The 18,776-nt window shown below is 36.8% G+C and overlaps 1 protein-coding gene across 1 annotated transcript in view; it reads right to left on the bottom strand.

Moving 5' to 3' along the window:
- Positions 1-1,000: 1,000 nt before the first annotated feature.
- Positions 1,001-18,776, bottom strand: part of LOC121878725 (nudix hydrolase 20, chloroplastic-like) — a 37,168-nt gene continuing 19,392 nt past the window's right edge. The window contains exons 2-6 of the mRNA XM_042385072.1: positions 11,573-11,718; positions 10,915-11,077; positions 7,993-8,248; positions 6,711-6,840; positions 1,001-4,364 (exon numbers count right to left, since the gene is read on the bottom strand). Of these exons, the coding sequence (XP_042241006.1) occupies positions 4,182-4,364; positions 6,711-6,840; positions 7,993-8,248; positions 10,915-11,077; positions 11,573-11,718 (878 nt within the window). The 3' untranslated portion in view covers positions 1,001-4,181. The remainder of the gene's footprint in view (positions 4,365-6,710; positions 6,841-7,992; positions 8,249-10,914; positions 11,078-11,572; positions 11,719-18,776) is intronic.

Below are 18,776 nucleotides of genomic sequence, written 5' to 3'. Positions count from 1 at the left end.
TTCGGTTTCCTAGCAAATTATTGGTCAATTTGAAATTTATTTTACATATTGACAATATATAATGCAGTGCAGTATTGATTTAAAGAAAATAATCTTGAATTACACCAAGAGAACTAAAATTTTATGGGTGAAATGGCACCATGGGGGGACTTCTCCTCCACCCCCATTCTAATTCCCATCATCATCATCATCCAGGAGCCTTCTACATACAAACCTCAAAGTAAGTGTACTTTACTATCTTTTTTTTTATTTTAGGCAATCTCCGGTGAGCTAGAACCAATTACCCAAAAACCCATTGAAACAATGGTTTCGGTTAACGAGCAACCTTCTGGAACAAATTGTGCTCGTTAACCGAGGGACCACTGTAATTAGTAAAGTATGGGTTCAGAAGGCTAGACTAGTATCACTACACCCATTAGTGGGCAATGGTGTCTTATGAGAAGACACTGCGGAGAGCGAGGATTTTTTTATTTATTTTTTATACAATACCTGGACACGAGTCATTATTGTACCTGTATAAGCATATGCCATATAAAATAGCGGCGACACCAGAAATAATGATTGGAGCTTCCAGATTTATGGTGTTTAGCCAGATACTGTAATAGAATTTATGGAAATATTGTACAGTATTTTGAAGCTGTGCCAGGTTTTGGTGAATTCTTGAATAATTGGTTTTCGGATCATCAAGGTTCCAAGGTATTATATTTTTTCTCATAATGGACATCACAATTTGCAGCAGCTTAAATATATACACTGTACATACATATTAATTTCTTTTACCTAATTTATTAATGATCACACACACATTGTATACACAGGATTCACTAATATTGATAAAATTTTCACATATGCAACTTAATTTGCCTATTCAAGTTCCCACACTTCCTAAAGTTATTCATTATCAAGGTCTACAAAATACAATAGTAAATTGAACTAATGGACAAATACATACAGTACAGTAACCAGAAAGTTTTAAGACTGGACTAAGGATTCTCTGGTACCGTATTTAGAATTTTATTAAATAAACATCTGAAAGTATACAAGAGTAGACATTATACAAGTTTAGTGGATCCTATCTACCATGCAGAATTTCCTTACAAAAATTACACATAATAATACTGTAGATCCAATTTAGAGAGCAAATTACCTTGAAACCTAGATTGAATGACACAGAATGAATCTACAGTGATAACCTCAAGTGTTCATGCATTGGTCTTTGTCAGATGTTTCACATTATTTCAAACAATTAGGGTCTCAATAGTCTTTAGATTGCTGTATTAAGTATTTAGTCTTCAATTATCTTATTTTTGACGGTGTTTTGTAATTTTATTAACATTTAAGTGATTTTTATAAGACATATTAAACTGTTGTGAATCACTGCCCTAAACATCTACAAGTCTGGAAGCATGACACATGAGGAGTGTTGTAACATTAGACTGTGCCTCATCAGATAGGCAATATCTCAGCTAAGCTAGCTCTATGGTGAAAAGGTGATTAACTTCTCCTTATACTTACGTATCCTGTTCTTTTAATTAACCTTACTTAGCCTTTTGTAAATTTGTTATGTTCAACAATAAACAGAAATTTAAACTAACAGTAACAAACAAGCAAATGATGTGGCTGGCCTATGGAGACTGGCACATAATGCTAAACTCTACTTAAAAAATAAACATGCCAGCGTCAAGTCGATTTCCAAATTTAATGGAGAACATTCTAGATATTTTCCCTTCAAACTGCATAGGTGCAACCTTTCATTTAAATGATCCCAAATTACATGAAAAGCTGGGTCTTTGCTACTTAATATAATTTGTGCATTATGCCTCAATCTTTATATACGGTAGTTTAGAACTTCTGTAGTTTAATGAATTGATAGTTTTAGCTATCAACATTATCCACACTACACCCATTATAATCCACAATGACTTGTCTAAATGTAGGTAAAGTACCAGTAATCATATTTAGGTGTCAATCAGATTGGTAATTATAGGAAAAGGAAATGTCACATTCAGCAAAAATTTTCTGTGAATTTTTAAGTCTACCAACTACACCAAGATTCAATTGGCAACTCATTATTTTATAAAGATTATCTTGCATAATTCACACCTAAATGAGTTTAAGAGTTACAATCTCCAGTATAGGTCTTCTCTATAAACCTTTCTGAAATGACATACTGCAAATAATCATTATTACAGTACTGTACAGAAAAAAACTGTCTCGGTCTCATTATTAAATGTGATAACTTTTAAGACAGTCAACGGATAGTGAATGGGAACATGATTATACGGATGAAATTAAGTACAGACAGGAGACAAGAAGAATTAAATATTAGCTTGAATGGAGATGGAGGAAGTGGAGTGTTTCAGATATGAACGCATGGATGAGTTAGCAAATGGAATAATGAGTGATGAATTGAACCAGTGTAGCTGATGGAATGAGAATGATAGATGGATTGAGAAATGCATGAAGAGTTAAACACAGTGTCAAAGGAAACAAAGACAGAGGAATTATTAAATGGATGTATGGCAACAGCAATGACACTTCAGAGCAATGAGAAAAAGACAGATGTGGAAGTAAAAGACAGAGATGTGGAAGTAAAAGAAGTTGTTGAGGAGAGATTTGATCAGGGCTTGATAAAGAAGAATAATAATAAATATGAAAGAATGGAAAGTGAAAGATTGAAAGACAGTGTACGGAGATGGGAAGGCCAAGAAAGAGATGGAAAGATAGGGCGAAGGAAACACTAGAAAACCGAAAGACCATCCCAAAGAACTAATGAATGACAATGACGATGGTTGTGTACGGTTTGGTGAAAGGTTTCAAATAGTTAAATAAACCATCCCTTCTATATTACTACATAATAATAATAATAAACAGTTTGCAGATAAATAAACTTTTCTTACACAAATACAAACCTTCACACATTCATGAGATCCCATAGAAAAAAATATTCTTATATAAATAATTAAAATACAATGACTAAAACTCATCAATAATTAAAATACGACTAAAACTCATCAATATTTAAAATACAATGACTAAAACTCATCAATATTTAAAATATAATGACTAAAACTCATCTTTGTGTACTTAAATATTAGCTGATTTTACTTGTTAAAAGAAAATCACATGCGAAGAGAAATACACTTAAATTTATATCTAATGCAGAATCCTAAGATTTATATTATTAAACTAAAATTCCACACAAATAAAACTTCCCCAAGAATCTTTTAATCACATACTCATAATGATCATACAATATAGTACAATAACTCAAAACTACAACATACATCCTTGTCATAAGATAATGATAAAAATTTTAATATTGAATTGAAATTTCCTGATCTTGTATGATCTGATTCATTACACAGATGTTCCAAGCACCCCTTCTAGGAGAGGACCTGCATACCATTTATTTTTCTTTCAAACTCCTTCCTTAAAATCACAATGAAAAGAATGCACAGTGGAATTATTAGTTATAAAATGGAAGAAGTGAAAAAAGGAAAAAATCAAAGAAGCCTTTTTAAATTAATTATTTCCCCTTCATCACACAAATGTTAACTAGATAAAATCAAATTAAGTACATTTCAAACTCTTCTAAAGTATTCCCCATTCTCATGTACTGTAGTGCTGTACTGTATTACACAATGTCTTAATTAGACAAGATTATTTTCTCTCCCCCACATCTATATTGGTCTAGCTAATATTACCCTGGAAGTGGAAATTCTCCTTATGGCTTCTCTATAGCATGTATATCACAGATTTCCAGGTAGGGGAATAACTGTCTATGGTATGCATGTCACAGAACTATCATAAAATATCAAATGGAAAGCAAAAATTATCCATTCTTGGAATGTCATTTTATCAAGCCCATTTGTGTGGAAGGTGGCTCTGAAAGATTACTTCAAACCCCAAAAAATTTTTCTTACAGGAAGTACCCAGGCTACAGTATAAGTATATTCAACGTACAGTAATCTCAATATAAATTTACTTACAAACACAGGGCAAATACTATACAAACTATCAATAATTGGCTAGGAAGACGTAGGGCACAATTATTTTACATATGAAAACAAATTTGCAGAGCCACAACAGGTCACTAAATTAAACTTGTCAACCATGGCATAATACTGACTCTAGCAGCAATAGTACTAAAAATCATTTTAGGGATAATGATGAGAGAATCAAGAAGTAGTCTGTGGCCATCTGTGGTACATCTGGTCAAGAGGAACATGCAACAATTCAATGAGGGCTGCATATTGAGGTTCACTTTCTGGAGTGATGAATCCATGTCGTACAAGGAAGTCAACAGCAACAGGGACTGAAGTCAGTTTGTACTTTAAAGATGTCACACATTCCAAGTAGTCCTATCGAAAGTAAGAAAAAAATTGCTTGAATCAGTTTCTCAGGGTACAACTTTGTCATTCTGAAAATTCATTTATGGTCAATTGAACACATGCAATATGCATACCGTACTTACAAAACAATGTTTAAAATCCCACTATATTATAACCGAAGTCCTTATATAAATCTAAAATCACTTAATTTAAGACAAAAGAAGAAATAGAATGACAAAACACAATAAATGAAAGTAAAGAAATAAGTTATCAGGTAAGTAAAATACATACTGTAAATTTCATATTTAACCCTGTTTGTATCTGCGGGCATTCGTAAGTTGGGGACCTCCTGTATATATATTCAGCCTACAGAGATACATCATGAAGATATGAGACCTCTCCAAAATTTATTGTATGATACAGCACTGTACAGGTAATCACCTTTTCAGATACAGTGCAGTACATTATTACTCTAATATATCCTCATTTACTAGAGAAATGAATAGACAATTCCTTGTCCAGTACTGTATGAGAAAAATTAAGCACAGCAACCAATTGCTAGCCTGAAAAACCTTTCAAGCAAACAAACCTGTCCAAAAGAGCAATGTTAAATAATGTTTACAAACAGCCATCAATGAACATAGAATGGTTGCCCCTCGTGTTTGAGGATGGTTCGCCCTAGGGCCACCTAAACATGAATTTGTTAAAGTTGTAAAAGAAGCTGCCAACACAACAAATACACCTTAAATTTACAAACTGTATGACACAGCGTCAAGAAATAATCCGAGAAGACCGGACAACTTGCTAATTGCACTGGCTAAACAGTACCCTGGAACATGATCTGCAAATTTATTAACATCTAGATTCCCTATTACTGCTCAGCAGAAAGAGGTAAATGGCCTGAAGAAACTTGCCCAGAGTTCCACCCTGGCCAGAATTGAACCTGGATCCACTCACTTGCGAGGTGAGCATGCTGATCATTACACAACAGGTCACCATCTGCCAGAGAGCATTGTGACAGCACTGAATGTGAGCTTATTCAAGGCCAAGCTTGACCAACACTGGAGCAGGTTCCGATATATTCAGGAGCCAGTGCATGCCCAGTATTTGCCAACAGTGTGTAACAGAGATGTGACCGACCGCCCAAGCGGCTAACGAAGAGGATAAAACAAATATCCAGTAAATAACACGAGAATCATCTTAAACTACACTACAGTGTATTTATTTACAGTAACACTAACAAAAGCATGGAATAATAGCATGAAAAAACATGCGACTTGGATTAAGATGCATCATTTAGTAATAACGGTTGCCCCTCGTGTAACGAGAATGGCCGGCCCAAGGGCCACCTGAGCGTCAATTTGTTTAAGGTGTAGAAGCTGTCGCCAACACAACAAACACACCCAAAAGTTAATGAGTGGCCTGACCCAGTGTCAAGGAATAGTCCGAGAAGACCGCACAACTCGCCAACTGCACTGGCTAACCATTACCCCAGAACACGATCCGCAAATCGATTAACATCAAGGTTCCCAATTACTGCTGGGTAGACAGGAATATGGCATAAAAAAAACTTACCCATAGTTTCACCCTGCCCAGGGATTGAACCCGTGTCCGCTTGCTTGCGAGGCAAGCATGCTGACCATTACACCACAGGTCGCCTCAATTATTGGTAGTGTACAGTACAGACAGTGACATGACAAGGCAGTATCATGAAAGATAAAAAAACTATAAGAAATTTGTGTTGTTACCTCTCGCTATGATTAGTTGCAGACATCACCGTTTTATGGCCATCATGCACGCTTGTGTGGGTTAGCTGCAATTACCTTATGGTATGGCAATTGGGACATGGGCATTACAGTATATGCAGGATTTTCAAGAAGTGCCATTTTAATTGGCAAGAAAAAGTAGCAATTCTCTGGACGTCACCCAATCAACTATGTGTAACAGACAAATTTAGAAGTGCGGTGAATTATGCAATCACACATGACAAAATATTATAAATACTGTAAAAGCAAAATCGTTCATGTGTACAACATCTCTGCTAAAAGATGCCAGAACTATTCACTTTATATTTACATCTATGAAGCTTTACTTGTACTGTAGATGCAATCTAAATCTTAGGTGAGCAAATACATGCTCCCATTATTACCAGAAAGAAAAGCAGTGGGAGTGAACGAGCAGTTGCTTACATACAGCACTGCACCTAAGGCCACTCTTAAAGAAAACACTGTTAATAAGTCTTAATGTGTATAAAGGAAACTGAATGAACAGGCACTCAAGGGTCCTTTTGTTGTTACCAAACCGACAAGAATAATTCTAGATAAGAATCAAAGATTTATAAAAATAAATAAAAATTACTAGGCTTCACGTTCTTACCTCCACAGGTACAGCTTCAAAACCTTCTACCTCACCATCATTGTTGCATGGCACAAAGTCTGATGGTAGTTCCAAGTCATACACAAACTCGGTATTGGCATGCAAGCCACGCTCAGTCTCTGTAAAGAACCTGGAAAAAAGGTTGATATTAGGGTAAAAAAAATTTAATAATACATTATCTCAAAGTGTTTGCGAGTGAAACTACTCTTCTTGTTTAACCTGTTCACCGATCTTACCATAAATAAATGTTCTGTACCATGTGTTCTGTGGTCGTGAGGGTGTATCATTTTACTCTCTCTTGCCAGGCTGTGCACATTTGTTTGCATGTTTTGCATTATTCTTGGCAATTTATCGGTGACATATTGTACACCTACTGGTAACCTATACCATGCTATAATGGCAAGTACCAGAGGTAGCAATAATTCCAGGTCCCACCAAGGATGTAAACATACAGTTACAGTATTGTATTGCAAATACTGTATGGAAACTAGGAATCACTGAACAATCTGAGTAAAATGAGAGCACTCTGATGTTACAGCAGGCATATGATCAGAAGATAAATACATTCTATAATATCATTGCGTGTACTGTACCTGCAGAGTAAAAAAACGACCAATAAGTTGCTTCCTTTGTGAGGAATATTAATAGAGAACATCAATTATGTTAAAGAACAGCAAAGAATGATTAGTTCATAGGTGAATGATTTTTATTTATTTTTAATTTCTACATACAGTTTTTATAATGTTTATGCTGTTTATCTGTAGAGTATTCTTAATAAAAATATACATTTATGTAAGTGAAAAGGGTTTGGTGTTAAAGAATGATCAGTAAAAAAAAATTAAAATTAAATATTTTGTACCTACAGTACTGTATTGGGTTAATAGTTGGAAATGCTACATGTTGAACTCCTCCAATCTGGCACCCCGGGACCAGACCAGAGAATTTTCCTAACCACGGGTGGTCAACATATTAAGTACTGTACCAAAAACGATACAAGCTCTTTACAGTCTGTTTGGTTCTTTATTTTCCTAAATAAATTGGCGTCATCCACAAATATTTTTATGGAGGAATATATAGCTTCTGGCTTATCATTTATAAAACAAACAAGCAACAATGGGCCCAGTACACATACAGTACTGTATTAATACAGGGTACGTATATGAAATAATCCTTGAAATTTGAGGACCCTTTGGAATAAATAAAAGAAAGATAACTTATAAGAAAATATTAGCAGTTTGACTATAGACAATGTTTTACTGGATGTGAATTGTATGACACTTACGAGACTGTTCCAGCAGGACATGCCGTTTTAGCAAGACTCTCAGAAATGGCAGCTTCTTCGTGCGCTTCCTTCAACATGACTTGAAAGGGTGGTAGTCCTGCTGTGATGCCCCCACCAACCATTGTGTCCATCATACCAGGATATGTTGGTTTGTCAATTGATCGTTTTTGAACCCAAATAGTCTTCACTCTGCCATCTTCAGATGACCTTGTGTAACCCATGATGTGTACGCCAAACACTCGCACACCGAGAAGAGCTGAAAAATAAATTATTTTAGCACCATGAAAGAATTATGAAAATATACTCAATCTCTGGTACAATTCTTTGAAAGTGTTCAGTGTTATAGTTCTGCTTCACAACTATGATACAGGATGTAATTACATTTGGGTAAACGCAGATATTTTCAATAAAGAAAGAGCAAAATATCTATCTGATACCTGTAAATTGTTCCTGATCTATAATAAATTTTATCCTCTTTGCCACTGATTTGCCCGTTAGCTGCTTGGGCAGTCGATCAACTAATTAATTTGAATTTATTATTTCACAACTTATCAGCTTTCTTGCTATTCAGGCAGTTGGTCTGTTCTTTATTACAGTACTTTGTTATGAGCTTTATTATACAGAGTTAGTACAAGTGGAAACCTGCAAAGCTTGGGAGGATCACACTGAATGCCATCCTTCCCACATCTGCCCCAAGCTAGGTAACAAACTCAAGACAGGGTTTTTCATTGCTAAGATTCCATCCAATAGTGAAATTAATATTTTGACTACAAGGGTTCATGAGACAGATGGAGTAAATTAATAATGTAATGAGGGCCTGCATCATGGATCCTTAATTATAGGTAGGTCGAAGTACCAAATGTTCTCTACAGTTACACCACATGGGAGTTACTTTACTGTACCTGTATTGTATACGTAGATCTTAAACATACAGTACCTACTGTACTTATAATTTTGAACATAATATAATACTGTATAGTACAGTGTTTGTAAACAATACTTGGGCATTCCTTTCATACTGCATTGTCACCCAGTAATTTTCATAAGACTTATCACTTATCAGCAATAATATTAATAATAAAAATAATAATAATAATAATAAAAAAAAAAGACTAAGAGGTTCAGGTCACAGTGATATAAGCAACCAAGCTCTCATGCCCATAACAGTGTTGTCCAGCGTCCCATCGGTGGGAGAGAATATATATTTGTTGTACAGTGGTCATTCCAGGAGTTGCAGAGCTTCTTGTGATAATAGGCAAAATTCCAGAGGAAAAGGGGGAGTTGTACAATGCGTCTCAACCACAGTTAAAATATTCAACTTAATTATTTAAACTGAAGCAAGAATCAAACCCTTTCTAGCAAACTTTGGTATGCTCTATCCATACTCTCAAACACCGTGGGTGGTTTAAAGCACTGTCTCCATCATTATATCATTAAATTGTGTGACTACACATACAGTGCCGTACCTTTTACCAGTGCCACCACACACTATCAGCCAATTCATTCTGAGCTCAATCATTTTGGAAAATTCTCATTAAAATTTGCCAACAATACAATTTATGGAATTACAAACGAACAAAAGAATGGAGGAAACTGCAGCAGGCCTATTGGACCATACTGGGCGGTCCCATTTACACCCAACCCCTGTCGCTCATATATCCATCCAACCTATGTTTGAAGCTATCCAGCGTATTCGAGTTAATGATGACGTTTGGTAACTTGTTCCACTCATCCACTACTCTATTTCCAAACCAGTGTTTACCTATTCCTCACCTAAATTTAAATTTGTCTAATTTAAAACCATTGTTACGAGTTCACTCCTGGTTGGATAGTTTGAGTACCTTTGTAATGTCACCTTTGTTTAGCCCCGACTTCCATTTATAAACCTCGATCATATCGTCCCTCACTCTACGTCTCTCAAGGGAGTGCAAATTAAGATGCTTTATCCTGTCTCTGTACTCAAAGTTCCTAATGCCCGGGATTAGTCTTGTCTTTCTCCTCTGAATTCTTTCTCGGGATTCTAAATCCATTCTGTAGTACGGTGACCAGAATTGAACCGCGTAATCCAAGTGAGGTCTCACAAGAGCAAGATATAGTTTTAGGATGACCTTGCTAGTCTTGTAACTAACACTCCTTTGTATGAACCCAAGTACTTTGTTAGCCTTGTTTCAAGTAAATACACATTGTTTACTTGGTTTGAAATTTTTACTTATCATTACTCCTAAATCTTTCTCAGTCAGATTTCTCTCTAACAACGTTGTTCATCTGGTATTTGGTTTCTCTGTTTACATCTCCTATACTGAGTACTTTACATTTGTCCATGTTGAATTTCATCTGCCATTTTCCAGAAAATTAAAAAAATTTGTTTAGGTCTTCCTGTAGTTTTGCGGAGTTCTCGTCAGATTTAATTACACGCCCTATTTTAGTGTCATCAGCAAATTTACTTATGTTGCTGTCTACGCCGATATCTATGTCGTTTATATATATAATAATTAATAAGAATCCAAGTACTGAACCTTGGGGTACTCCACTAGTGACTTTACTCCAATCGGATTTATTGCCATTAATGCTCACACGCTGTTTCCTGTCCTGTTACCACGCCCTAATCCATTTTAGAATATCTCCTCCAGTGCCATGAGCCTGCACTTTTCTTATTAGTCTTTCGTGGGGGACTCTGTCGAAGGCTTTGCTAATGTCAAGATATACCACATCATAGTCATGCCCGTCGTCCACTGATTCAAAAACAGCTGAAAAGAATGTTAATAGATTAGTTAGACACGAACACCCACTTGCGAAGCCATGTTGGGAGTCACTGATCAACTTGTGCTTCTCCAGGTGATTTTGAATAGTTTGAAAATATTGCTTCAAAAAATACTACAGTATCCATATTAAAAAATAAAGAAAATATTTATATATACTTACTAACACCGGACCTTTCCATCTTAAAGAGAGGCTCAACCCCAAAATCTGCCCACACATTGAAGCACTCATCCCGCCAGCCTCGTAGTGCCACCAGCACATTTTTTGTTCTTAGGTCTTGTAGCACAAGGTCAATAGCATTTGATCTTTTATTGTAGGAGTCCAGCTGAGAAATAAATATATTGCATTAATAAATATACATTACCTCCATTGTCTCATGGTTATCTACACTATACAGTACTTAATTACAACACCACACCAGACCTGGTAGTATTTCAAGTACAGTTCTGTAGTATATATATATATATATATATATATATATATATATATATATATATATATATATATATATATATATATATATATATATATATATATATATATATATATATATATATATATATATATATATATATATATATATATATATATATATATATATATATATATATATATATATATATATATGTATATATATATATACATACATACATACATACATATACATACATATATATATATATATATATATATATATATATATATATATATATATATATATATATATATATATATATATATATATATACACATCACTGTCTAAATTTAAAAAATCCATTGTAATACAATAAGTTCAAACTCCATCATAGACTGAGTTTACCTGTGGGTTCAGTGTGAAGGCGTCTGGTGATGGGATGAACACCTGGGGATAATTGAGAAGACACTTCGCAACGTCTGGGCGTATGGCACCAATTTGACGCCCACAAGCTAAAAGTGGACGACATTCTCCCTGCACACTGACTAGACCTGAAAAATACATATTTCTTATCATACAGTTACACAATCAATTATGAAGACGAGCTTGGATATAACTATTTTTGTAAATTGAAGGCAGCTAATGAAACTGTAGTCTGAGTTACAAATGTTTACAGTATGTAATTTTTTGAGTAAAGTGTTTCACAGTGTAATCTTTTGGTTAAGTGTTAGACAGAGTGCAATCTTTTGGTTAAGTGTTACAAAGTGTGTAATCTTTCTGGTTAAGAGTATTACAGTGTGAAATTTTTGGTTAAGTGTTAGACAGTGTTTAAGCTTTTGGTTAAGTGTTACAGTGTGTGTAATCTTTTGGGTTAAAAGTGTTACATTGAGTCTGATCTTTTGAGTTTCAAGCTGTTACACAGTGTAACAGTGTATGATATTTGAGTTTCAAGTGGTACACAGTGTCTAGTTTAAAATAACAGTTTGGTCAAGCGCCCATATGCAGCATTTAAAGAAACAACATAAATGAAGGTACTGTATTGTATTGTACTGTATGGCATCGATGTAGAATTCATGTGATGGATGTAAAAAGACAGGTACAGTATACTGCAAATATGTCATTCTAATTTTCAAAAGTAACTGAGTGACTAGAATAATATACAAGTAAACATACAGAGAAGGAGTAGAGGGTGTGTGAGTAAACAAGTTGTGACAGCAGGTGGAGAGGTAGCAGTAGCACCGCGGGTGCCAGCGTGTATATATAAACATATCCTTGAGCTTAGCACCTGTGACCCTTATAGCAGCACGCCATTGTCTCTCTCAAGGTGAATGTACGTACCTGCTTATCTCTTAAATAACCTCTCCCATTTGTTATTTATTTCACTTGTTGCCACCCAGAGAATTTTGAGAATTTTATGGTTACAATCAATAATTAAGATAATTCTAAGACCTCTTTCTTCTATGACGTTTCCTTTGCAAACGACTTATACATGCCGGGGGTTCAGGGGACGAAGCTCCCCGGTTTAGGTTAGGTTTGGCCATTTAAGAGAGAAACTTCATATTAGAAAAATTTTAGAACTGTCTAAACTATTAATTGCACCCATAAAATTATCAAAATTCTTTGGGTGGCAATAAGTGAAATTTTACGTCCCGTTTTAACGCTACTTAATTTGCCAAGTCTACCTTCTCCTGGTGAGGTAATTTTGGTTTTAGTAGATGCGATGGAGCCATTTCTTATTCAATAAAATTTAAGTCACCATTCGTAAGAACATAGGAATGAAGGAAACTGCAGCGGGCCTATTGGCACAAACTAAGCAGCCCTGTTTACACTCCGCCCATATCAGTCATATATCTGGCCAATCTATATTTGAAACTTTTCAGCGATTTCGAGTTAATGTTGGAGTTCAGTGGCTTGCTCCACCCATCTACAAATCTATTCCCATCCAATGTTTATCCAACTCCCGCCTATATCTAATTTTAATTTAAAACCATTGCTACGAATTCGCTCCTGATTTGATAGTTTAAGTACTGTACCATAGTTATATCACCATTATTTAACCCCATCTTGAATCTTCCCTTATACACTTTAATCCTATCGCCCCACCCACCCGCTACGTCTTTCAAGGGAATGCTAATTCATTTTCCATAATTTGTCTCCACACTCAAGTTACCAATGCCCGCGATTAACGTTATCATTCCCCCCATAGTGCTTTCAAAAGTATCTATATTCATTCTTTAGTATATTGACCATAAATGAACGGCATAATCCAATTGTGTTCACACGCGAGATATATAAACATGAACCCTGGTATACTGTACTTGTATACTTGTTAGCCTCTCTCATACATAGACGATTCCTAGTTATGATACTTACCGACAATTCCTTCTCGCAATCTGATATTTTATGCAGCCTGTCTCCTCAGATCATTTCTGACAACAGTTTACAATACATTACATTATATTAAACAACCCATGCATTACGTTAGAAAATTCGTCACATGACATCGCGTTAACGCTGAACTTGAAATGTTTTGTTTTTTGTCTTCAACTTCTTGGTAAATACGCTATTCCTCCAATAATTAACAAATAGGAGATTTAACTTTCCCTTATTACATCTCATCCAGCGGGACGGCAACAATAAACGTCTTGAATAAGGTTACTACAGTATAACTAAAGTTGTTCCAACACCCTCCTCCCTGCCATGACAAATTAATGATTACTGAAATCGTCTGAGACCTTGTGATATAAAGTACCAACTTAACAAATTTTTATAACTACTAACTTGTTTTCTCAGTTAGCTTGTTAACACCACCCACACAAATGAGTAGACGTATGGAGAATAAGAATATAATCCAACAACTCTCCTCCCAGAACGGCACTGGTTGCAAGAAGTACCAAATTCACGGTGTATGACTGTACTGTACATGTTTTATTTTCTCGTTATTTGTGGTACATCACAATGTGTTCAAATGGACACGGAGGTGGAGGAGACTGCAGTGGGAGCGGGTAAACAGAGTGAAAGGTTACAGGGAAATAGTGCCAGGAATAATTACAAAACTAAATTGGCCAGGGAGTTAAAACCTAAACACGTCAAAGAGAGGACTTGGTGCACGACTAACTTAAATGTCTACTACGCAAACAGTAGGAGTATGAGAAACAAAATGGATGAAATCAGGGGGTTGTTATGTACCGAAAAATCAATATAATAGCATTCACCCTAACATAGATTGAACTTACTCACGAGTTACCTGCCGAATACCAAATTGCAGGTTACAAATTATTCCATACCGATAGGCAGATTAGGAAAGGAGGCGGAGTAGCAATCTATGTCAGGGATAATCTGATGTGTAAAATAAATAAGGAAATGAAATCTGAACTGAATACAGTCAAGGCCTAATAAGTTGCCAGCTCCCGATGAGATATTTGCCAGAGTATTAAAGGAATGTAAGGAAGAGCTTAGTATGCCCTAATCAAAGCTGTTTAACATGTCCTTAAAAACGGGTGTAGCACGAAAATCCTGCAGGATAGAGAATGTAATACCGATTTTCAAGAAGCGAGAAAGATCACTAGCCTCAAACTTCTGTCCAATCAGCTTAGCATCAATTGCAAACAAATTACTGGACGCAATAATTTCAAACTATTCGAAATCACCTGGAGAAGCACAAGTTGATCAATGATTCCCAACATATGATAGTTACGTTTTATAAGATCGCTACATTTAGCAACAAAGTAGTCTCTACATTCAACAACAGCTTCAATTTGACACGTTTCCCCGAGATATTATCGTTGGCGGCAGATTTCAGATTTGCCCCCATGCAACACAGGGGCTAGTTTATTGCTCACCCCCTCCCACCCTGTGGTGGTCTAAAAATACGACTGACCTTCAGCTGACTCTACAAACATTGCAGGCTTTGGAGCAATGCCCAGACCTGCAGCTTCAGACATTTATAAGGTCAATGCCACGCTAGACAAGGGACTGTCATACCATCTCCGTCATATTATAAATATCAATGTTCCATGTTAAAAACACAAATAAGCCTATCAATGACCCCATATTATAAACACAAACATAAATGACCCCCATGTTATAATCACAAACATGTTTCAATAATATACACAGCAATGCTCAGGTTATATGTCGTATATTAACATTGTCCCTAATGGGTCATCAAACCTGCACATAATTTGTGGTGGCTTCATTAATGTGACATTTTTCTGGTGAGCAACATATTTCTTTAGAAAACACTAAACAAACAGGTGTTCAGCATCTCAAACGTTGGTCAATGCTGCTGACACCCTTACCTATTTAATCATTTTTTACATAGAGATACTCTTTGGTAGTGTGATGTAAACAAATGAACTGAACGATGTTTACTCATCTTGCAGTTGAAACACTTAAATCAAAGGCCACAACACCAAGATTACCGATGACGGAAAAAATGGAGAGGGTGACAGATGGCCCCCGTGTGGCTGCCAGCTGCACACTTATACTGTTAAACATAGGAAGTTTATGGGATCCTCTTCGCTACTGATGCCACTCTTGCAGGTCGGGGTGTCGGTCATCTGTTATGCACTGCTGGCAAGTACTGGGTCAAGAATGCACCTGAACCTGCACCACTGTTGGTCAAATTCACAACTCTCACTTAAAAAAGGGTTAATTGAGTCGACACTTCTCTAATTTGAGGCCGTGACCTTTAATGGGATGGGCAATCGCTATATTCAGTTAAGAGCACTTGACTGGATGTCCTTTGAGTTGCTTATAAGCTAATATTAAATCTCCCTTGCCCGTCTACAGTATACTGTAGACGCTTTAGTATAAACTGAGCAGCTACGTGTACTGTCTTACCTCGCTGTCACACTAACACAAGTAGAGATTAAAAATTATCACCTGTACCATGTCGTCCAAGTTGCAAAGTCACTCTGAGGTAAAGAAACGTGGATTCACTTAACAATAATACGCCTGTCTTTACAGTACATCACTAACCTTGAGGTCGATAAAACGAAAAGCACACTGAATGGATGAAACAGTATGCGCCTTGAAGTTGGGGGGATGAAACCCAAGTTCAGTGTCAGTTCCAGTACAGTACCATAAATTTAAAAAAAGGTTAGGATGTCAATGAATACCGTATATCTTCAAACCTCGCACTTGTCCACATGGATAAACATTTATTCCCGATTCAAACGAGCCCTCCTCTTTCCTGTCCCACACACCAGTTTGCTTTCCCTGTATACACTGATCACAACCTACATCGACCTACATTGTTGTTGCTACCGATCTGGGTCCGGTGTTTAATTCATTGTTACCAGAGCGGAGTATGCCTGTACCTGTACATAGCCTATGTACTACTCAAAATAATCATATATGACATTAAACAAAAACATTAGACCTGACAACCAAATCTCACCTAACCTACAGTAATAATTTTAGTTTGGATGTCGTTCCATGTGGCTTAATTGTATTCTTTGTCGCCCTACAAAATCCTGCATTGAGACTGTCCAAAGGATTCTAATACAGTATTAGAAACCTCGGACTGTCACAAGGCAACTTGGTTTCACCTCTTACCGTGATAGGTTAAATACGTGGGAAATTCAAACCAAGATATGGGAACACATAATAAACACCAGTAGCAACCATTATAAACATCGGAGAATATAAAATAATTTTGTTATGAAAATTTTATGTAGTTCACAAATGAAAAAGTATAAGACGAATTTTGTAAATGACAGTAACTTTTTTTCCTTGTCACACACCACGAGCCAACTGGACCTGTGAGGACCCTGGTGAGATACACAGGATCCACCAGCTCATGCTTTCACCAGTTACTATGACCAATTGGAAACTATGTTTATAAAATAAATAAAACGTAAAATTAATTTCATACCAACAAATGTGACTGGAAATGTAATCACTGGATATGAATGCTCTGCCCAAGAGACAACATACTAAACACCTACAAGCACAAAATTAACAGAAATCTTTAACTGTCTTGCATACACACATATCAAATATACAAGTAAGTAGAAAGTACCATCGGAGGACCAGGATGTATCTGGTGCTGCTTCGGCGGCTGCAGAGACCAAACTGTCGGCCCTAAGTTAGGGCGGCAGGGCCGACAGCAATTTCCGAATCTTGTTTACCGAACACGCTGATTGGATCAACTGCTCGCGTTGTGATTGGTTGCGAGTCCATGACGTAATATTACTATTTTCTATAATATAATGTCTGGTGAGGGGTAACGAAGATCCCAGATACAGTGATTATATGAGAGTAGTCCTCATACTCAGTGAATTTCATTGTTCCTGTCATTAGTTTTATAAATTTCTGAATAATAAACACTGCATTATACACCATTCAGTGTTATATGAGATCACATTGGAACAGACCGTTGGCTTCCTTGTCTCGACTCTCGATATCGCTTCGTGTGTGACTCAGCAGAATATAATTCTGATAAAATATCGCTAGTAAAATGCAGGTAAGGTAATTAAATCCATCTAAAATTTATTTATGTGTATTCTATATGGTATTTTAGCCATGAAAAAGCATATTTCCTAAAGTTGGTAATTTACCGACTGGCGGAGCAGTGACGTCACGGATTACCGACTACGTCATCAATTTACCGATAATTATCAGACGACGAAGTACCGGATTTGAACCAATCAGCGTGTTCGATAAACAAGAGTCGGAAAATCCGACAGCCCTGGCCCTAACCCATCTCCCTCCCCTCAACCCCTCGTCTCCACCAATATCAGGAAACCCCGGCCAAAAGTGACAATTTCGTTTTGGAAAGGACGAACATTGTTGAACTGATTGATTGATTGGATTTCCTGGCCGTCAACTGCTGTGGTTATTATGGCCGGAGAAGTAAATTAGACTGCTTTCTCTCGTTTTTGGTACTTTCCACATTTCTTGACCTTGTTTTTCTTGAGCCTGTTGTTCTGGTTCTTGTTATTTTTGTTTTTTTCTTTCTTCTTTTCTTGTTTCATAACTGCAAGGGGAGACTCCTTCTAGCTAAGTTGTTTCTGGGTTCGCAGCTTAGCTACCATACACTCTTCCCTCCACTTGGGACACTCCCGGTCAGAGGAGGAATGAGGGCCGCCACAAGCCGCACGTTTCTTGTTTCATTTACGTGGTGTGCTCCCGGTGGTTCCCCCATTTGGCGCAGACCTCCCGAGCCCGACACTTCTTTGCAGGATGTCCGTGTGGGTCTGGCTACTGTTGAACTGTGATGGACAGTGCTTAACGCCATAGAAATCAGTGTTAAACAGTAACAGCTGAGGGTCGTGGCAGTGCTTACCTTCATACCCATCTACCAGAAGCACCCATTAGAACCAACAACTCCTATCGACCACGCTACAAAAACTAATCCAGTCCACACGGTAACAGTCGAAGGTCGGGTAATGTTGACCTTTCCCAAAATACCACAAGGCAGTAAGCGCCTCATCTTGCTGTAAGACACCACCCCCCACCGTCATCTCCGGCGCCACCTCAACGCCATGCTGACGCTCCTAGGCCTCTTACCCGTCTCTTCTCTGACGCTACCACCTGTGCCCCCCACTCTCCGGCGAGGTGACACAGCTCATGTCCCTCCTTCACAAACTAGAAAGCTATG

The sequence above is a fragment of the Homarus americanus genome, unplaced genomic scaffold, assembly GCF_018991925.1.
Source record: "Homarus americanus isolate GMGI-L3 unplaced genomic scaffold, GMGI_Hamer_2.0 scaffold2558, whole genome shotgun sequence".
NCBI lineage: Eukaryota > Metazoa > Arthropoda > Malacostraca > Decapoda > Nephropidae > Homarus > Homarus americanus.
The sequence above is the reverse complement of the archived record's forward strand: the minus strand, read 5'-3'. Positions and strand labels throughout refer to the sequence as shown.